At 46.8% G+C, this 15,473-nt stretch overlaps 1 protein-coding gene across 1 annotated transcript in view; it reads right to left on the bottom strand.

The window, feature by feature from the left end:
• Positions 1-9,541: 9,541 nt before the first annotated feature.
• Positions 9,542-15,473, bottom strand: part of LOC119381793 (cytochrome P450 2H2-like) — a 30,874-nt gene continuing 24,942 nt past the window's right edge. The window contains exons 7-8 of the mRNA XM_037649552.2: positions 11,824-12,014; positions 9,542-9,979 (exon numbers count right to left, since the gene is read on the bottom strand). Of these exons, the coding sequence (XP_037505480.1) occupies positions 9,783-9,979; positions 11,824-12,014 (388 nt within the window). The 3' untranslated portion in view covers positions 9,542-9,782. The remainder of the gene's footprint in view (positions 9,980-11,823; positions 12,015-15,473) is intronic.

Raw genomic sequence — 15,473 nt, 5'->3', positions numbered from 1 at the left:
CGTACGCACAGTTCTGCATCCAATAATTTTATACCAGCGCAATTTCAACGTTTAACTTTGGCACAGTTGGTGAGTATTAACCGCGATGCGATTGGCACAATTACAGCGTTACCGCGCATCACTCCGATACCTACAGGTATCGGAGTGATACCTACAGGAGCACGGTAGCTTACAGGAGCACGGTAAGCTTAACAGAATTGCAGAGCTAATTTCGCAAAGGGAAAAAGCGCGTGAAATAAAAAAGCAACTTCTTCCCGTTGATGATGCGTTGTATGTTCACTTTCAACGCGGGTCTCTCATTGACAATCAGTTCGATACAATGCCTCCCTGGGAATTCACCACCATCACATCTAACAAGACAACCAAGTTACGGCGCAGCGATATATCAGGGATAATTGACGAACTCTCTATCATCTAAACACCATGCGCTAATACCTGCAAAGTCTATACAGATGCTGCTATCCTACAAGACGGCGGGAAGGCATCATTGCTAAGTACCACTCATAAATTCATCAGTGGTCACCAGCATTATCTATCTACGGAAGCCAGTCAGTCCTCTTGTAATAAAACTTCAAGCCATCCATGACGCATTGCGGGGTGTCACCTCTAAGCTGGCTACAGTTAAGCAACCTGACGTATTTACTTACTCTTTAGCGGCTATCCAGGAACTCAAGAAAGTCTCACAAGGCGATGGAAATCTGCGAGGCGATACATAAGATGAACCGTAATACAGCCACTTGCGTCAGGGTACACTGCATTCAAGGCCACGCTGAGAACCCTCACAATACTACTGCTGCTTAGGAGGCTTCGGGCAGGGCTGTTGCCAGGCTGTTATCTCAACATGGAACTGGTCGCATTTTCCAGTGGGTGCTACATTCCCGTACTGTTCTGATTTGGTGATACAAGCAGATGCATACCGCCTTATATGGACATGCCAAGGATTACAGTCGGAACGCTCCCGTCATCTCCTCCAAGCTGACCTTCGCTACAGTGACACAAGCAATTATGAACGATGGATACATGACAACACATTCCAAAAGACACTTCTTCACTTCATACACAAAACCGGCGTAATGACACACATGAATACACAAGAAATATTATGCCTTAAGGGCAAGTCTATGTCCCAAATAAAAAGAAATCGGCGCACGTGTTCTGGCAGCAAATCAGAAGAGGGTGAAGAGGACGAAGATGTGGCAAATAGCAAAGAGTGCGCGCCGGTTCATGAAAATGACATTTTCTACGCTACATGGCAATCTATACTTGCTGTACTACTATGCGCGACTGTGCTTTCTCTTTTTTCTCTATCATCGTTTTAAATGCGACTCATTTCTTAGCGAACCAAAGACATTACGAACGTTTTATCTATCTATCTATCTATCTATCTATCTATCTATCTATCTATCTATCTATCTATCTATCTATCTATCTATCTATCTATCTATCTATCTATCCATCTATCTATCTATCTACCTATCTATCTATCTATCTATCTATCTATCTATCTATCTATCTATCTATCTATCTATCTATCTATCTATCTATCTATCTATCTATCTATCTATCTATCTATCTATCTATCTATCTATCTATCTATCTATCGACCTACGTCTGGGCGCTCTCCTGTCCGTCTCCATAAGTTGTAATATACCAAAACTGGTGTAGCAAGGGATCAGTGCATGACGAACACGATTCAGTAGTCATGACAAGAATAACGCAAAATGCCTGTCACGTATGTCATGAAATCGTTTCTCAGTGCCGCGTGGCACATACTCACATACCACAGTTTATATTATGGAGTATGTGCCACAGGTGACTTACAGTCTGAACCAACACATTAGTCACAAACATACACATTGAAACGCAAGTCAAGTGAGGGAGGTGAAGACAGAACACCCCTGGAAGACGCTTGACTGCCATTCACTCGCCCACGTGGTCCGCCAGAATGGCGCAGTGCTCTCTTCATTCATTTCATATGAGGCTGGGCGATGGGCTCATGCTGCCCGAGGATGATGTCAAATTGATTGAGAGCCGGTTTATGATACGCGAAGAAGCCGCCGTTAAGTGCCCTAATGGCATACAGCTATACTACAGCAATACGTACGTCGACCACTATAATGCACGTTGCCTCGACGCTGCGGATAATGTGTTATGTCATCGAGCATGTGATAACATACCTGGCTATAAGAACGAGCAGGTACACAGGGATGTCCTGACCAAGGGGGCCAATATGAACGCAAGCGAAATGGGTAGCCTGCCGGTCTCAGTTTACCTAAACATCGGCAAGCTGTACATGATCACGACCAACTTCGAGTTAAGAAGTTGAAATACCTCCAGCCACAAATTCTTGGAGGAAACCCGACGTTTCGAGACCGGCTTTGTCTCTTCTTCAGGGGTGACTGTGCTGGTCAGGGAGGCTTCGTCGCAGCTTGTTTTTGGCTCCGCCTTTCTCTTTCCCCCACGTTCCGGAGGCCGTGCACGTAGATCGGAGGCATTGTTTCGAGGGACCGGTTCACATTCGCAGGTGTGTTCTGGATGTGCCACGACTCGAGTAAGAGCCTCCTTCCCAGATTCCTTTCCGTTTCTATGATGGAAGCGCCCTCGAAGTCAATTTTCTCGTCATGCTTCTCATGCTTCTCGCAATGCTCTGCAAGGGCACTGCGTTGTATTTCCATCTTTCTGACGTCGTTTTTGTGTTGGCGCATTCTTTCTGGGAAGCACTTACTCTCGCCTGTGTAGCTCGCTGGACAGTCGGCACATGACACTTTGTAGACTACGCCCTGGTGTTGCTCCCGGGATGGTCGATCTTTCGGCCGCGGTAGTAAGCGAGCGAGCGTTGAGGCCGGCTTGTGAACCACCGTGACCCCAGCTTTTCCGAGAACCCTGGCGGGCTGTTCGCTAGTTCCCGGAACATACAGGATGACGAATCGTTGGGCTGGTTTCTTCGATACCATTGTATCCGGTGGAGTGGCCAGCGTGAGAGGAGGGTCGCGTGTGTCGTTCGCAGATGCGTCTCCGCGGTGGGGAAGCTGATCTCTCGACATGCGGCGTGCCACACGGCGAATGAAAGCTGTCGTGTATCCGTTCTTTCTTAACTCGGCCACGACCCTCTCTTCTTCTCTCTTTCTCTCTCCTTCTGATGTGCAGATGGCTCTTGCTCGTGAAAAGAGTGTCGACACCACGGAAGCTTTGTGGGCAGTGGGGTGACTCGAGGTGAAATGCAAATACCTGCCGGTGTGCGTTGGTTTTCTGTACACCGAGAAGGTCATGCGTTCGCCTTGTCGTCGTACTAAAACATCGAGGAACGGTAGCGCTCCGTCTTGTTCTCTTTCCACCGTAAACTGGATTGCTTGGCCGACGGAGTTAAGATGTTCGAGGAAGCTGTCTACCGCTGTCCTCTTTATGATGCAGAAGCAGTCGTCCACATACCTCACAAATACTTTCGGCCTATCAATAAAGGAACGCAGTGCCGCCTCTTCTACGTGCTCCATTGTGAGGTTCGCAGCTGTAACGGACACGGCTGCTCCCATCGCGGTCCCGTTGGCCTGTCTGTAGAAGTCCCCGTTGACACTAAAGTATGTTCCCTTGAGGCAGTACTCCAGTAGGCGGCACAGCTCATCGGTGCTCAGGCAGGTTCTTTCACTCAGGAGTTCGTCGTCATTCAAAGCTGCCCGTGCGCAAGACACCGCTAGTGTTATGGGCACGCTGGTGAACAGGGACACGACGTCGAATGAGACGAGGCACTCATCACTGCTCACGGTCACTTCCTTCATGCACTCCACGAAGTGGTTGGCGTTGCGTATGTGGGTTGGTGTTTTTCCCACGAGCGGCGCCAGAGTCCGGTGGCGATGTTGGGACAGCGCACGGAGTGGAGAAGATGTAAAATCCACGATCGGACGGAGCGGGATGGTGGGCTTATGGATCTTTGGAAGCCCGTAAAATCCTGGTGCAGAGCCGTTCCTGCAGATGAGCTGGAGATAGATGGTTCGTGCCTCTTGGTGTCCTTTGAAGATATCCGCCAGAAGCTTGTTCAGTTCCCTTTGGACTCTTGGTGTGGGGTCTTTCGTCAGCTTTTCATAGGCCGGGCTTTGGAGCAAATCCTGGACTTTGTCGTCGTACGCCTCCCTATCAAGCAGGACCATCGCGTTGCCTTTGTCGGCCGGGAGGATGACAATCTTCTCATCCTTTCGGAGCGCACGGATCGCATTGCTCTCCTCTCTCGACAGGTTGTGCTCACGGCGTTTTCCTATTTTTGATAGTACACCGATGGCCTTGAGACGGATGTTCTCTCGAATTCCACTGTCGAGTCTCCTGATGCCTTCCTCGGCAACCGCAATGATCTTTGGTAGTGGCAGGCACGTCGTGGTCGTGTTAAAATTGTGTCCCTTTGCCAGCACGTCGTGCTCGGTCGGGGAGAGCTGTCTGGAGGACAAGTTGACGACGAAATGTCCCTTGACCGGACTGCGGTGGCGTTTCCCTTGAAGCGTCGCAAGCTTGCCTTTGTGAGCTGCTTGTTGCTTCCGAGCTGTTGTTGCAGCCACATCCCGCGCGAATTCTTCCAACGACGGAAAGATGTTGGGCAGTCGATGTTGTAGCAGTCGTCGAAGGAAGAACAGGTCTAATTCCTTCTTCTTGATCACGTTGTGGCACTCATGGATTCGGGCTTTGAGCAGGCGTCGTTCAGCTTGTGCGACGATCTTGTTGCCCTCCGCCGTGTGCACCATGCGTTTAAGTTGAAGGCTTCGCGGTATTGCGTTAATCTCCCGGCAGGTCTTCGAGAAGTCGAGATGAGTCCGATAGGTCGTGATGCCTCGTGCTACGTTCACGTAACGCTTTGCGAGAAGAGCTGCCTCTTGACCAAAGTCAGTGCGTAAAGACTTAAATGTAAACATTTCGACAGAAGTCTGTCTGGCTGGGTGGAAGAATTAAGAAGTTGAAATACCTCCAGCCACAAATTCTTGGATGAAACCCGATGTTTCGAGACCGGCTTGGTCTCTTCTTCAGGGGTGACTGTGCTGGTCAGGGAGGCTTCGTCGCAGCTTGTTTTTGGCTCCGCCTTTCTCTTTCCCCCACGTTCCGGAGGCCGTGCACGTAGATCGGAGGCATTGTTCCGAGGGACCGGTTCACATTCGCAGGTGTGTTCTGGATGTGCCACGACTCGAGTAAGAGCCTCCTTCCCAGATTCCTTTCCGTTTCTATGATGGAAGCGCCCTCGAAGTCAATTTTGTGGTCGTGCTTCTCGCAATGCTCTGCAAGGGCACTGCGTTGTATTTCCATCTTTCTGACGTCGTTTTTGTGTTGGCGCATTCTTTCCGGGAAGCACTTACTCTCGCCTATGTAGCTCGCTGGACAGTCGGCACATGACACTTTGTAGACTACGCCCTGGTGTTGCTCCCGGGATGGTCGATCTTTCAGCCAGACAGACTTCTGTCGAAATGTTTACATTTAACTTCGAGTTAGCAACGACCTCGTTATGGAAGCATTGGGACCTTGTGGCACACCTAGTGAAATGAACACGGCAACCGCTTGGGACTGTGGCTTGAACTTCCAACGCCCACGGTAGGCATTGTTGTCACAGCCAGGACGAAGCAAATCGCTACCGCACACCCTCAGTAGAAACGAAATGTGTGCCCGTGGGATTGTGAACCACCACAACCACGAAATACGCCAGAAAAATGCCTCGCGTAAGAGGACACAGTCTTCCCTTGTGCAAGCAAATGTCATAGCTATATATAAGTCAAAAGGGCCACAAACGCCCACGTAGTGTTTGGATACGATAAGTGCCATGCCGCCATCCACTGAAGTTGGTCTACGTAGCACTTTCCAGGGCTACCAGCCTCGAGGGTCTATACCTCACCAACGCAAAGGGTGACTTCACGTTCGCACATGGCGCCGGCTCCATCGACGCAATCTTTCGACGACATTACCTGGCTAGCAAACAGGCCTCTAGACACTGTTTTGGTACGGGCTACCACCTTCATTCGGTGCCACAACTACAACAATCACATCGCGCTCGCCGCTCTGAACGTACAGTCTGTGCACGCGCCCGTGCATGACCTCGAAAAAGGCGTCCTGCTCACAAAAATGGGCGTGTTAGCACTTTCTGAAACCTGGAGCGATGAGCCCACTGTAATCACGGGATTCCAACGTGTCATTCACACTAAGCGGCTTCATTACTGGTGCGGTAGCGTGGGCACATATAACAATGCGGCGATGCGCAACTTCAACGCAGACCGCATCCCACTTCTCCGGCCGCGAGACACCAAACACACACAGACTAACAGCGGAATCGGTGAGGTAGGCTTTGCGCACATCCATAACAGTGATTGTGCTCGACACTATCTAATGAGAACTGTCAAGAACCCCTTCCACACATGCACATGGGTTCGTGAAGCGTGCGTGAATGGTTCGCAACGGACAAGTATAAGCACTACATATCGGCTCACCGCGTCTGGTGTTGGTGATACCTATGGTACTGTTGGTATCGTTACACAACTGTAAACAACTGGCTATATAACACATGTGTCACTCTTCAAGATATGTGTGTGTGTATACCATTTGTGCCTATCTTTAGCGTCATTTCGTAATCTCTCGCTAATTGTGAAAAAATACGCCACAGTCACCCTTCTGCTGCATGTTTCGCATTACATCAATTCCCACGGTACGTGGCATCTGTCATCTTTTCACTTTGTTATTTTGTTCTTTTCATGCACTCCCATGCCATCTGACTGGTAACTTTTGCATCGCACTTCACAAGGTACGAATAAACCAATCGTGAGCTTGAACAACATCATTTGTTAGCGTGTTCCTCTCATCCTCGTGTGTTATTAGACAGCACACGAAGAAACTGCGAACATAGCAAAGCCCGCCACAGTGCCCTAGTGGCTATGATGCCGAGTGGCTGACCCACAGGTCGCGGGATGGAATCACGGCCGCAATTTTGATGGAGGCGGAAGTTGTTGAGGGCCGTGTACTTAGATTTAGGTGCACTTTAAAGAACACCTGATGGTCCTAATTACCTCAACCCTCCACTACGGCGGTCTCTCATAATCAAATCGTGATTTTGGGACGTTAAACCCCCTCAATTATTATTAGGTAACATAGCAGAAGTCGCATCGATTCCTTCCTGGTTGTATTTCTTTTTGCGCTCCATCCCGTGTGCAAGTACTTGCCATGAGAAGTAACTTATAAAAAAGAAATTGGCTTGAACGAAATGACTCCTTTCAATATAGCTGCGCAGGTGTGTAGCGATTTTTCCATTTGAAAGCGTTATAAAAAAACGCCAGGCCTGCGCTGAAACCGCAGCACAGTCACAGCGAAAGCTGGAAGAGCGTCGTTTCTAGAGCCCGTTGTAAGCTCTCTTGGGACTACTAATACAAGTACACTTGCAAGGTACCCACTACGCCACAAATCAAAATTTTTGTGAAGTTGGGAAGCACCCACTAAGCCATTATTCGTCATTATATGGAGAAGCGAGGCACCAGCTACACGTCTGTAAGGCATTATGTGCACTTTGTTGACGTGACGACTGATGACGATGAAGAATTATGGCTCAGCCCTTTGTAATGGGTTGGAATCTTTAAACGGCCCACCAGTTATGTAATTTGCATTGGGTGACGCCCGGTCGCTATTTCCCTCTTCCGTCATGCTGTATACGCTGACGTGGAAGAGAGACGGGGGGGGGGGGCGAAGAACTTTATGGAGACCCCGAGGTAATCGATCATGCGCTTATGGGCTTCCTTGGCAACCAATACAAGTGCACTTGCGAGGAACCCACTACTCTAAATCATTGTAATTTTTCAGAAGTAGGAAATCAGCCACTATGCCATTTTTCGTCATTCTACGGAGAGCCGCGGTACCTGCTAAACGCATGTAAAGCATTATGCGCACTTTGTTGATGCTGCGCCTGATGACGATGAAGAATTATGGCGGAGCTTTTTGTAATGGGTTGGAAGCATTCAACAACCTTCTCGTTGCGCAATTCGCGTTGTGTGACGCCTGGTTACAGAACTCGCGTTGTGCGACGCTTGGTGCTTACTTTACTCTTCTACCACGCTATATTGCATATGTTAATGTGGTTCCTTCTCGATATGAAGCCTGTATAGGACCTCTTTGCAAAGCAGTTTCAAGCACCGGCATGGCTCAGAGGTTGAATACTGGGCTCCCACGCAGAGGGCCCAGGTTCCAACCTCGTTCTATCCTGGAATTTTTTTCTTATTTCGTTTTTTTCTTATTTCGAGCGATAGTGGTTACGGACACCGGTGGCGGCGGCGAACAACTACGGCGCCAAAAACAGCCGCTAAAATGATGTCATAACAGCTTTCGCTGTAAAAATAAACACTGTAGGCAACTACACAAGGTTGCTGCCTATTTGAGAGCATACACATTAGAAATAGTGTTATGTTTTTTTTTTTTACTTCCGCAGGAAGTTAACGCCACGAAAGTGAATTTCGCTTGCGCTTGCGCTTTCGTCCGCACTTCCGTGCCATCACTCTACATAACGTGGCCGCCATCGTCGCTGACACTAGTTCCTCATTGTCAGGCCTCCCCGTCACGCAAAGCACAAAGAAAACTTCATGACATTCGAACACACATCGCTGCAGCTTTCTGGATTCGAGCATTGGGTGATGAATCAACGCCCTATCCTGATTTTTAGCGGTATTTATTACAATGAAAGGTATGTACGTACAGCAAAACTTTTTACGGTATTGTGAACACATATTGATTGCCAAAAATAAGTATCCGCGAGCGTTGGAAGCAAACACAGTCAACTTAATACAAAGAACCACATTTTATCCCATTTGAAACTCAAGATGAAATGTGACACACGTTACAAGAAAATTTCCTAATGAACGGCCGATATTCATATTGATTAGAAACATCATGCAGGAGCGCGCCTCAGGAAATGTGTTGTCGAGGCAACTATATTTTTTCTGCATTTCCGTCTAAGGCCAGCGTTTTCCATAGATTTACCAGGAAATACTTAAGAAATGTTACGTCCTCCCACGGTTCCACGTTATTTAGAACAATTGTAATTTGAATGAAAATATTTCCGCAAGCCTTTGTAGAATACCTGAAAAAAAATTACATCTGTGCAGTGCCAAGTGTACAAACGTGTGCCTTGGAAGAAAGTTGCATGCGGTAAATTGGCATTCCTGCCTTCTTTTTGGGCAGCAGAATACAATGCATCAATAATCCACATTATTATATCACATCGAAAGGAAACGCCGTCTATGACAAAGCCACAACTCTTTACAATAACAAGTTTTTATTTTGCCTTATAACAAAAGTAATAACGATGACTTATTGTGCATGATAAATGTATCACGTTCATAGTTATTGCATTGTTTAGGACAACATCAATTTCGGCAACACCTGCACTAAATCCACTTTGTTCTTCTTCAGTTGAGCGTTGTATGGGAACGCAGTTTATTCAGGAAAAGCAAGCAATTCTGTTTTGTCTTCAGATCCACAAAACAACTACTTGAGTAGCCAGGCATGTTTTCAATCTCGCCATGCACAAATTTAATGAATGTAGTTTTCTGCACACCGGTAACGATATTATCTCAAACATATGATTTTCGAGAACGGTTCATTTCCTCCGAAATATACATCCCCGAGCGCTCAGCCTTCCTACATAGCAACGTAAACGCAATAGCAGATGCATTTGTTCTTGAAGATCATGCACTTGCGCCTACCTTGGCATTTTGATAAACATAGATGCTTAGACCAGTATAGAAATGCTGAGTAATGTTCTGACATTACTCTTAGAACGCATTGTTTCAACAATGGCTTTCCCTTCCTGTTGACCGGGCAATAAATCGAAGCTTTGTGTCCGCTAGTTCCAAAGATGGCCCGAATGGCGAAATGCTGTACGTTTCGCCATCCACAGGAAAGATGCAAAAACGATGAAGGAGCGTCGTCATGAAGAGAAATATCTGGGAAATGGCCATTGCTTCTCCAGGGCACATTCGCTTTCCTGCAGAATAGAACGCAACGACGCACGATGTTCGAAATCGCCGTTAGGTAGTACGTAATATGAATGCATTCATTCAAACATACTGCAACGCAAGTCATGCGGTATTCTCGGCGTTAGTAGCAAAAATATGTTCGTACGCTTGGTCGAATTCAAATTTCTTCTAAAATCGGCCAGGGATGCTGAAGATATGCATCAACGTCTGCAAACGGCTTTAGAACGGATGCGCTGTGCGGGCATAAGCTTTAAGAAGCCCATGAAAATGCGTTGGGATACTGAGAGATACCGGTGGTCCTGCACCTCATGTGACGACCAAAAGAGAGACCGAATGCATTCTATCGCATTCTGTCGCGCATGGTTGTATGCTTGAAGGACAGGGAAAGCATTTTATTGGAAGAATATTTTCTACGGTACATCTTGACTGAGAACTTCTATATAAAGAAAAAGGATTCATGGCAACGCCATGCCCAAACTGCTGAATCCTGAGTAAAACTTGCGATAAAAACAAAGTTGTATTTATAAAACAATTCTGAAAACTACGTGGGAAACAGTCGTCACTGTCAGCGAAATCTGAATTTTTAAAGCATGACATTGTGCAGTAGCGTACAACGATGGAACAACAAAATAAAACAGCTAAGACAAACGAAAAAGCCATAACCAAAAAAAGACACTAAAGACACGTGAATTGTACAATTTGAGTAACATGTTAAGGTGCTCCGCATATTTTTGTGTGAACGTAACGTTTTGAATACAGCAATTTAGATGAAGGTCCTCAATCGCCTGAAAGAACATGTGTACCACATGCTGCTTCAGAAAAAAAAGACCCTGGATTTCGTACACAATAGTGCCACTGCGCGTACCCTAACTATAGATGATATTAATATAAATTTAATACATTGTATTACTTTTTGACTCGCAGTGTTACCGTACTTATACAATCTTCTTACTTCGCAGACTTATTACGTTGGCAGTGTGTTTTTTGTTGTCAGCAGATTCAACTTGATGCTCTGGAGTTGGCAAGCTAGTGGGACAGCTCGTACGTTGCCACTGCAGTACAGCGCAGTTTCCAGTATTTCATCACATACAAAAAAAGACACTGACTGACTAGCCATTTGGAACACTCCAAATTGCCCGAAACATCCACGCGCATACTCTCAGCAAGTGAGAAGTGTAAGGCACAAAGAAGTTCGCAGATATTCCTGGCGGTTTTTGTGAAGCTAAAGGTGAAAACAGGCACGCGCTAGAATTGTGAAGCCCATTTCCTCGAATAACAATGCCACTAACAACGTGAAAATGTATTATTGTTGCAGTTTATTGATGGTTCTGAGGACGGCTTGGGTGATTTAGGTGCGCAATGAACGTGGGCCAGATATATTAACCACGTCAGAGAATCGCAAGTTGTGAAAGCGATCTTGTCTTTGAAACAGCATTCCAGTAAAACATAACATAAAATCTGTAGATATGAAAGCCGCTAAGCTATAATTCCAGCAGAAATAAGGAGATCGACATCCTCTAGACAACAACTACGCAGTTGTTTATCGCACTGGAGGTGTACCAGACAGAGGTTATGCTCTCACCTGGCAGAATAATTAAGAAGAACTATATAACCAGCTAATCTCTTATTTTGGGGCAGCAGAGGCAAATTGTGTATGTATACAGGATTATAAGTGACATTTGACTATATCTTTCACGTCATTACTAAGCTCTTTACTATGTGACTAAAAGAATTAGGGCAGCCTATTTGAGAAATATTGAAGAATAAAAAAAACAAACATGAAGAGTTCAACGAGCATGCGCAGCGAATTTGCTTAAAACTGGTCCTACCAAAATAGGAAAGTTTTGCTCACCAACAGAAAATGTCAGCAGCCCCTCAGGTCTCGTCGTCTGAGCTTTCCCATCACCTCTCAGGAAACGTGAAGGATCAAAGGCGTCCGGGTCATTCCATAATTTCCTGTTCCTGTGGACTGCCACGAGGTTCGGGAAAACGACGGTATCCTTCAGCAAACTGTACTGCTTGAACTTCATGTCTTCGCCAACGCTGAAAATGTTGAAAATGTGAACCTTAATCGATCTAGGGCGCTTGCGGTGTGAACTGGTGCGGCGAATTTCATGTTTACGCCTGTTGTAGTTATTAGGAAACACGTATGTCCACTGGTGAACCACAGAGCAACTACCCAGACGAGGACGATAAGAGATGGACACACAAGGCGTTGACTTACAACTAGTTTGTTTCTTCAGAAACGCGCATATATACGTGGAACAGAAGAAGAAAACAACATGGAAACAACACGGAAACACTCACTTGCTTTCCTCCGTCACACAAGGAATTTTTAGGTGCAAAATCAATGTTTATGGGGCTCCCAAACCACAAGTCCAACAAAAAGTGCGTAAGAGGAATTTGGTCGTCGTTCCGCATATCCATGCACTTTCACGTAACATTAAATTGATCGCTGGACGAGCGGGCATTGAGGTGGTTTCATCAGTCCCGAAGAAGGTGTCTGCACTTTGCAGTATAGACGTCAGAGTCTGCCCAGGCGGCGATGCGAAAGACACCACCACCAGCGCCCTCACCGCAGCTCTAGCGCTAACTGGGTAGTGCAAAGAGAGCCATCCGCAAGCGAATGTGCATAGGCCACAACAGAACACCCTCTTTCGCTGGTGTCGAGGTGCGGTTTCCTGAATATCAAAGACATCGAAAGCTTCTTCCGCAAGTCCACGCTTCAGAAAAGTAGGAAGCTCATCAAAGCAAACTGCGGCCAAAGAAGTTTCAGTCATTTCGGCTCGCTGCAACTTGCAAGTTACAAGCAGGCATCGCTGACATCGAGTCGAGGCAAGCGTTCCGACGTCCGTTCTTAGCGCTTAAATCGTTAACTTCGGAATCTATACATAATGCCAAAGCGATGACGTACATGCACGATCAACTTAGTTAGCTATGTATCTTACGATCAGTGGTACAATGCTCGCTTTATTAGAGACGAATGGCCCCGCCAATTTTCGCCTTTTCAGTTGCATTCTCCCTTCAGCTGTAGCTTGCTGTCCATTGGATTGTTTTATTACGCGTCCTCGAATGTTTCTGCTGACGGTTGTCTTAGGTTTGTATATACTGCTAATTGGGATACGTGCGTGTTCACTTTCGCTGGGAACAACCGAAGGCCATACCATAAGCCGGCGAGATTAGCTTCGGCAGTCTCGCAAGACCAACGGGTAAAACAAAAACTGAAAGCGGTGATGCCCAATATTTTGCGATCTAATTGTATGACGCACGTGTTAGCATATGCAAGTAAAAACCGGAACTTTGGGCCTTCAAAACGTACGTGCGCGATGCTGTGTGGTAACGACGAATTCAGAATATGGGAGCTCGCGGTTTCCGTAATGTTTATCATGCCTAGTCTGCCTCTAGATTCTCACTCCGTATTACACGGCGCGCACCGCGATAAGAGGCTCTGCTGAGCTTCATAGTCAAGGTTACTACGGTTCTCCGTCAGGGCTACGCAAATCAATACCAGCAGAGCCACATTATCACATTTTTCTCATGCGACCGGCTGTGCAGAACGCGAGTAATTCGCTTACCCAACACGCTCGCAACGGCCCGTGTCCAGCACTCTCGCCTTTCTGCTTCGTACGAAAGCTATGGAAGTCGGTAAAATTGAACGTTGTCATTCAGTCCTTTACTTCCGTGGCAATTGGCAACGCAACAGTAGCGTCGATTGCGGAGTTTCTACGTAGCGTGTGAAGCGGTCTCGTCTGCTTTGCTTGTGGCCGTCGTTCTGGCGATTGGTCCAGCAAGCACTTCGCAAGCAAGGCCGTTCGGTGGCGCGACCGACTAGCGGAGAGAAAGACACAGCTCTCTTTGGAGTGTAAATGCGCAAACACACGCAATATTAAGCTCAATCGTTGTTTCGCATTCCCTAGTTGAACCTGGTCCCACAGCAAATTGTGCGAAGGAGTCGGTCTTTGCACTAGCCAATAATGCTCCGACAGGTCGCTACCCGTCTTGCAAAACTCCAGCGTCTGATGCCTGTGAACCATGGTTTGGCAAAAGGAAACACTTGCAAACTAACGCTCGAAAAGTCCTTCGATAATTGTATGCAAGGTGTTTATATGATTTCTCATTAACTTGCGGCCAAACGTATATTTATCAAACTGTGAGATGGTACCAATGACCACCTCAGGGAACATCATAATAGAAGTACAAAAGAAAGCGATGGAACCTTGCCATCCACTTTGACGCATGTACCTTCGCTCCAATTTGAGAATTGCCGCATGAATGTCGAAATTTCAGGCACGCATACCCGGGAAATAATTGAGGTAGCCGCGAATTACCGCTGGGGTGAGCAATACATAACGTGGGGTGAATAGCACTCACCAAGAGAGAGTTTAATGATCTCAGCAGAGCACGTGTCGATAACGGTTAATGATTAGGCGCCATTTCTTGCTGATTATTATATGGTTTTCTCTCTTTCGTTTTCTTCTTTTTTTTGTTGTTTGCGCGTTGCGTTATTCTTGTGTGCCGCGGTTATATGAGCTTTTCTGAAGAAAATAAACTAGTTTTAAAACAGCGGCTTGTTCGTCCTTGTCTTATCGTCCGCACCTCGGTAGTTGCGTTGTAGTTCACTATGTGTCATCAAATCGCCCAAATTTTCACGTTACTACGCATGCTCAGCATTCGTTCGCTATTATAAATGGTGTACTACCAAGCCCCAACTTGTATGCCAGTCTAATGCACGCGTAACGGGAAGTTGAGATTGCACAGTATATTTTTTTTCGAAGAGCTTGTCACTTCATGGCTCTAACAAAGGTACCAGCTGCGAAGTAGACCGTCTCGCAAGAAACTAGCATTTAAGTTCAATGTGTAATCGTTGCAAAGTTTTGCAACACCATTAGATAACTACACTCAAGCGAGAAGCACATTATACTCGAGCTGACACAGCTTTCTCTCTTTTTCTAATTGCATAGAACAATTTCACCTTCTACCGCCGTTACTACTCGTCTTTACCAAGTGAGTATGCAGCTCCCCTCGAACAGTCAACATTAATGTACTTAGAAACTATCGCTATTAGGCAAAGAATAGTCTTCAACACTGAAATAAGTTCTCGCAATTTTGCAACAGCGGTTTCTCACCCCCGAAATGCAAGCATGGGACGATCGAGCCTTACCAACCTTTTTAGATGCGAAGTCTTATGGCGGAGTTCAATCCGGTGGTGGTGGTGGTGTGCGGCGTGACCACCTTTGCTGCGCATGCGCATACCCTCTCCCCTACCCCTCTCCACTTATCTCTCCCTCCCCCCGCTCACATGCCTTCTACCCTTTCCCTCTCCACTTTCCCTCTCCCTCTCTCTCCCTCTCCACTTTCCCTCTCTCCCCCTCTCCACTTCCCCTATCCCCTCCCCCTTTCCACTCTTCCTTTGAAACGCGGGCTAGACATGCCGAAATTCTCTCCTGAGCAACGGCGCGATGAGCACCAGCGCAAGCGCGTCCCCTCCCCCTCTCTCTCCTC

Source organism: Rhipicephalus sanguineus, chromosome 2 (assembly GCF_013339695.2).
Source record: "Rhipicephalus sanguineus isolate Rsan-2018 chromosome 2, BIME_Rsan_1.4, whole genome shotgun sequence".
In the NCBI taxonomy this organism is placed as follows: Eukaryota; Metazoa; Arthropoda; class Arachnida; order Ixodida; family Ixodidae; genus Rhipicephalus; species Rhipicephalus sanguineus.
The sequence above is the reverse complement of the archived record's forward strand: the minus strand, read 5'-3'. Positions and strand labels throughout refer to the sequence as shown.